The sequence below is a fragment of the Chlamydotis macqueenii genome, chromosome 2 (assembly GCF_036417535.1).
Source record: "Chlamydotis macqueenii isolate bChlMac1 chromosome 2, bChlMac1.mat, whole genome shotgun sequence".
NCBI lineage: Eukaryota > Metazoa > Chordata > Aves > Otidiformes > Otididae > Chlamydotis > Chlamydotis macqueenii.
Genome location: NC_141557.1, coordinates 139,628,508 through 139,634,507, shown reverse-complemented (window position 1 = coordinate 139,634,507; position 6,000 = coordinate 139,628,508). Strand labels below are relative to the sequence as shown.

At 37.7% G+C, this 6,000-nt stretch overlaps 1 protein-coding gene across 2 annotated transcripts in view; it reads right to left on the bottom strand.

The window, feature by feature from the left end:
* Positions 1–294: 294 nt before the first annotated feature.
* The window catches only part of PTDSS1 (phosphatidylserine synthase 1), a 33,953-nt gene continuing 28,247 nt past the window's right edge, over positions 295–6,000 (bottom strand). Inside the window, exons 11-13 of one of the 2 annotated variants that reach the window (XM_086741064.1) lie at positions 5,552–5,620; positions 4,965–5,034; positions 295–3,666 (exon numbers count right to left, since the gene is read on the bottom strand). In XM_086741064.1, the coding sequence (XP_086597190.1) occupies positions 3,554–3,666; positions 4,965–5,034; positions 5,552–5,620 (252 nt within the window). In that variant the 3' untranslated portion in view covers positions 295–3,553. The remainder of the gene's footprint in view (positions 3,667–4,964; positions 5,035–5,551; positions 5,621–6,000) is intronic. The other variant, XM_086741065.1, reaches the window with a different exon arrangement.

Below are 6,000 nucleotides of genomic sequence, written 5' to 3'. Positions count from 1 at the left end.
TAACCAACCACACTCGGCTCTCCCATCCAAAAGTAAAACAAATCAAAAAAGAATAAGTTTAAGACAAGACTTATCCTGCACACCAGAGAAATTCCAGAAGGTGTAATATAACTGTTCATATTATCAGACCTGCTACTCCAAAATAATACATTACAGCAAAACCTTTGTGTGCATTGTAGGCTGCTCAGGAACTGCTGCATTCGTCAGTGTGCAATTACATAGAATAAAACATAATAGCTTCTCAAGGCAGTATGTAATCATGTCCTATGCCTTGCAGATACAGACAAACAGACATAATGGTGACATGGGTTGATTTACTGAGTTATTGCAAAATACAATACTTTGCAATCAATACAGAGCAAGTCTATTCAAAAACTATTAAATACATGGTAACATCTGTGTCCTCTTGTGATAACAAAGTAAAAAAATATTAAAGTTTTAACAGCTGAAACATCAAATGATGATCTTCACAGAAGAGTAACAAAAGCACTGGTTGAAATCACACTCCAAATATTTAGTGAGACACGGTGTATGATCTATGCAGCAACTTTAATACTGGAATCCAGTACTCAAGGCTAGCTCTGGTTTACTGTATACCTGCATTTTAAAACTTTCCATGTTAATTTTACCCACAACTAAGAGTTCTTCCCACTACCCTCTGCTTACACCATGGTGCCCTGAATTAGCCTCCCTTCAATGACTGACACCATTGACGGACAGCCTCTGGAGAGCCAATTCAGATCTCTCCACATCAGCAGAGAAAGGAAAGAACATCAGAAGCAGGACAGTAGGAATGAGAGGCTGTGACAGAACGAGTAGTTAACAACAGCACAGTGAATCCGTGACCACTACAGAATACTGTTCAAGCAGCAGAATTCATACATGGATGCTTGTTGCTAAACAGCTCAAGTGACTTGTCATTGTAGGCGTTACACATGTACAGAATTCAGCAATAGCACAGTAAATGCTAAAATTTGGATCACTAATTTTACAGCAGTGACCAAAAGCACCTTTCCAACGCCTGCCAGTGCAAAGCTCATGTCCAAAGACTATGAGGCTGAGAATACAGTTGCCAGTCTGTGAAGGACTTGTGAGAACACATGAATTCCAGCCAGAACCGCTGACAGAGGACACGAAGTGCCATTTTCCAAGCAGCACTTGAATAATTTACTTTAGTCCCTCCTCTCCCTAGCCATCTCTCTTTTAAAGTACTAAAAAACTCCAAACAAACAACAAACATAATGGGAAATATTTTTAAAGGTGTTGTCAAACAACATTTCTTCAAGGCCAAGCTGTTGTAATAGCATACAGAAGTCAACTTCCAACAAGATGACACTTCATATTTGCCTTTCCAATATTTTTAGGGTGCAATTCAGCAGTGTGAGCACCAGGTCTGCATTTACAAAATGTGTGCTTGTCTCCCCACAGGCAAGTAGATACTGCACTTCAGCATCTACTTACACATGTAAGCTTTGTATACGTAGTTGGTGTATATACACCTCACAAGTACAAAACAGGCTCCCACCTTTGAAAACCACAGTACTTAAAATATCTAAACCATTAGACTTCCAATCTCTTGCTTTGGTATTGAATCGATAGAAAATTTACAATGTCATTCTTCAGTCTTATACAGACCGAGTTATTAACCAAGTAAATAAAAAAAGTTACAGGTCTGAATATCCAAAGAAATCTACAAATACATTCATCAATATGGAGTACATTACAAATAAGGAGGCAATACATGGAATTGCTATAATATGAATGAAAAACAAGTAGTTGTAGGAAAGCCTGAAGGTCTTCCTAACACTTTTACCCATGTAACATTTAATGTCACCATAGCAATGATGATACAGCAGCTTCTACTCTGTTGCTTCCCAAGGTGTACGCGTTAGCTTTGATTGAAAAGCAGGGTGGGAAACAAAGGGCCTCTGAGGAGTTCAGCAGCAACTCTTAAGTGCATTGAAAACATCGATAATCTGTGGCACGTAGGAATTCATGGCTTACACAGGATACTTTTTTTCTATTTACAGTATCACACACTTGTATAAAGTCTCTTTTTTTTTTTTTTTTTTTAGTACTTAGCCTGTGGCAAATCACAGTAACATTACTCATACAAAAAGGAAATCCCATTTTCTTATGAAGTGAGTAATAGGTATTACTTATTCTTGCTTAAGCTATCTACCTTTCTGAACCCCACAAATGCCAAAAATCTAATTAGCACAAAAACATTTTGATAGCTTAACACAGGAACTCATTGCTCTTGATTTTTTACCTCTTGACTTAATCATTACATTCACTGCTGGAGAATTATCCACTTTGCTAGATGTCAGAATTAATACATTTAAAAAACCTAAAACAACTCAGAACACCACAACACACAAAAAGAATCTGCAAGAAAGTGATTTTTGCTGTTGGGTATCTGATGCATGACAGGAAACACCAAAGCAACGGGGTATATCACAGTAACATCATGCTGCCTCTCAGACACCAGAGACTACAGCAAGCCTTCACAAATAATTATGCTTATGGAAGTAGTAAGCAACTCAACTTCAGCAAAACACTGCCTTATCACCAGGCTTAGTTGGGCATCAAAGCCTTCAAAGCAGTTTCTGATACCAGGCTGAAGATGCTGGGATTTCTTGTTCTAGCTGAGGCAGAGGCAAATTAGAGGGGAGTGAGAAGGAACATTGTACACAATGTGACACAGTTGAAAAAAATTACATATTTGCACTTTAAGATGCAAAAAACACACTGCAGTAAAGGAATAAAAACAACTAAATGACATGACATCTGTCTCTGAGGGCAGAAGGCATGGTCCTGTACTTCCCAACAGGTTTCTATACAAGTATTTAAAAAACTTAAAAGAAATTGAATATGTAACAACCAAGCAGAAGGACAATGAAGAACAAAAGAATGTGTTTGAAGGTCAATTTCACATCCTTTACAAGAAATCAAGACTCATTTCTGCACTGGTAGAAGTCTTCCACCAGGTCTAAAGAGCCTTTACATAAAGGCAAGCAGCTGGATACAAGTATGGAAATTTTAAATATTTACTAACTGTTGTATAGAAAAGTTTAATTGTGAGACTGAGAAAGAAGGGCAGATTTGCTTTTTGTCAAAGGATTGCATACTCCTCTAGAAAACAGCAAAAACACAGTAAAAACAAAAAATACAACCAGCTAAGCGAACTGATTATCATTTTACTAACTTTTGTGTTTAAGTCCTCAACTAAGTTATTAATAATGCACTTGCAACACCTGAACGCAAAGCAGGGTGTACCTGCTATGACAAATTTATTTTTCCTTCCAGCATCCTCTTCATTAGCTTTTGGTGTCACATGCTAAAGAAACTTGATTTAAATCAGTGAATGGCAAGTGTGAGCAGGCAAGGATTTGCACTACACTGGTGGCTCCATCTTGATTATCCTTTTCTTCTACATCTCCTTTTTTAACTTTTAAATTTAAAAATCAATCTTCCATTTGAAAATTCAGAGCCAGGTCTGATTTTCTTTGTCACCTCTGGTCACACTGTAGGATATCTTCAGAGACCATTTTTATTTCTTGCCAATTCCATTCGTTACTTTTGATCTGGAGTGCCGATTCCTCCGTCTAGATGAATGGCTTTCACTATTGACTGTATGTTTTGGTGGACTATTGTCAGTACCTGCTGAGAAATAAATATATTTTTGACATTGTCAAGCTCTTGTCTAAAAGAGAGTAATGCTTTCTAGAGCTATAATGTTTACAGTATGGATTATGTCATGCTAATACAAACTAGTTGATACTCGTACTCCATCTAGTGGCCTATTCTTTTTTTTAAAAAGCAATTCTTAAGACTTCCATAAAATTCTTCCTCCTCCAAAAACATTCAGAAGTTTGCAATAGCAGAATACAGTGGTGAAACATCCTCCATTTTAAATGACACCAATAATTAAATCTCCATTTTTATCATTGGCAGGTACTACTATCGGAAATTAAGAGCTGTGGAAGCAAAATCACAGATCCTTGTAAGAGCATATTTCTTTTTTTCAGTCCTTCATGTGACTGACCATGTTTGACTCTGAGAAAGCAAAGGCAGACAATGGGGACTTAAATAAGAACTCAAGAGGAAAACATGAAAGAGGAATGAAGTTTGTAACTAATGAAGTAAAAGAAAGTTTGGTTAGCCAGATTTCTCCGACATATATAATTGGGAAAAACATTTTGACTGCATGCAGTTTTTGTCAAAAAGTCCACAGACTGAGAATAAATTAATATGAGCATCCAGAAAAAGCATGTATGAAATATAAATAAGCTCTGCTGTATGTGCTTTTCAAGCATATGATAAATAAATATTTTTAACGATACAGACACCTACAGCATAAACTCTGACAGAGATAACTTCCAGGTGTGAATCTTTGTATTTGTTCAATAAGCAAGAGCACACTAAAGAGTTAACAGAGGAGGCAGGTAACTTAACTGACCTCTAGTATAGGGAAAATAAGTCAGAGAAGGAGGTTGTCTTTGCTTAGGACAGAGAAAGCTGTTTATGACCATGAGCACTGCGTTGACTGGGTAAGTGTCAGTAAGAACACAAGCTCCAGGGCACATTCTTGACTGTTACTTAGCAAGCAAGAATAAAAGCAGGATTCACATTCATATGCTTCAAATCAAAGCTGTAATGTTCAGAGAGAAAACCTGTCCACAACAGTTATGAAATGCATAATGCCCTAAACCTACAAGAATGGCCTGGAACCAAAGGCAGAAAAATTCAGTTGCTTTATTAAAAAATAAATACATTTCCAAGAGTTAGAAGGAAAAAAGGCAGTAAAGCCAAATAGCTTTGCAAATGATTTATCTGTACAGCTCCTGCAGGGATGTTTAAATAAGTCCAGTTGTCTCCAACTTAAGTTTCTCAAGCCTCATTTCCTAGCGCTGAGCCTTAACGCTACCACTTCAAGAGTACAGGTTCAAAAGTCCCAATACCTCTACTGAATTTAGAATGAAGCCAGGAAGCGTCTGGACTGTATGGGCTGTCTTCACTTTCTGATAAGGTCTGCAAAAACAAGAAGGACACATGTCATTGGGATGCTGCTTCTTGTGATCAGCACTTCCCCTTTTGCAATTAGACTTGTAAATGTAAAGTCCTCATAAAACATTCAGCCAGTACTTAGGAGTTTTCCCTTCCTCCTAAGAAGGTACAACATAGATGATACAATAAGAACTCACCCCTTGCCATGTGATCTGTTGTGTAACCAAGTATTCTTAATATTCCTCTAGCATTCCACCTGTACAATGGGAACATTAGCTAACCATTCATCCTTGAATGCTTTGATAAAATTACAGCCTCATTTTGAGCAACTAAGAGGACAGCATTCTTTAGAAACCACAGTGTAATTTGGGATCTGTCCAAGGCCCGCTGAATTCAGAGTTCTTTCTATTGACTTCAGTTAGACTCTGGACCATCCCCCCTCACTCCCATTTATACTAGCTCTGGTAAAGAATTCTAATATCTAGGAGCTTTGTGGTTTTAACTCTGGTATAAAACAAAAACAGGCTTCCTAATAAAGTACCTTTTCTCGGTAGCCGTAGTATTCTGCGTACCAAACCATACCATATAAACACAGGAAAGTTGTAAAGGCCTAAACAAGGGAGGAAAAAGAAAAAGAAAAAATAATCTGTAAAACTTTTTTTCCAATAACTTGCTGGTTCAAGGTTTTAGAGTCCCTGGAGATTCCACATTCAGAGACTTTCATGCTCTGTTTCTCTCTTCATTCTTTGTCAGGATGAGTAAGACTCACGCTTCAACTTCAAGGTACACATATATTCTACCACCATGGGCTACGCAGACCAGCTCTCAATGGGAGCATGAAAATACATGCAGATCCCCCACATATATGCAGGATACATAGTCAATATTACTTTTGTCCTCACCCTGTAGAGTCATCAAGCAAAGGCAGCTGTAGGTACATCATTAGGAACAACCAGTCTGGGAGAAAAACAAATTCTCCTCTCTGCCCCA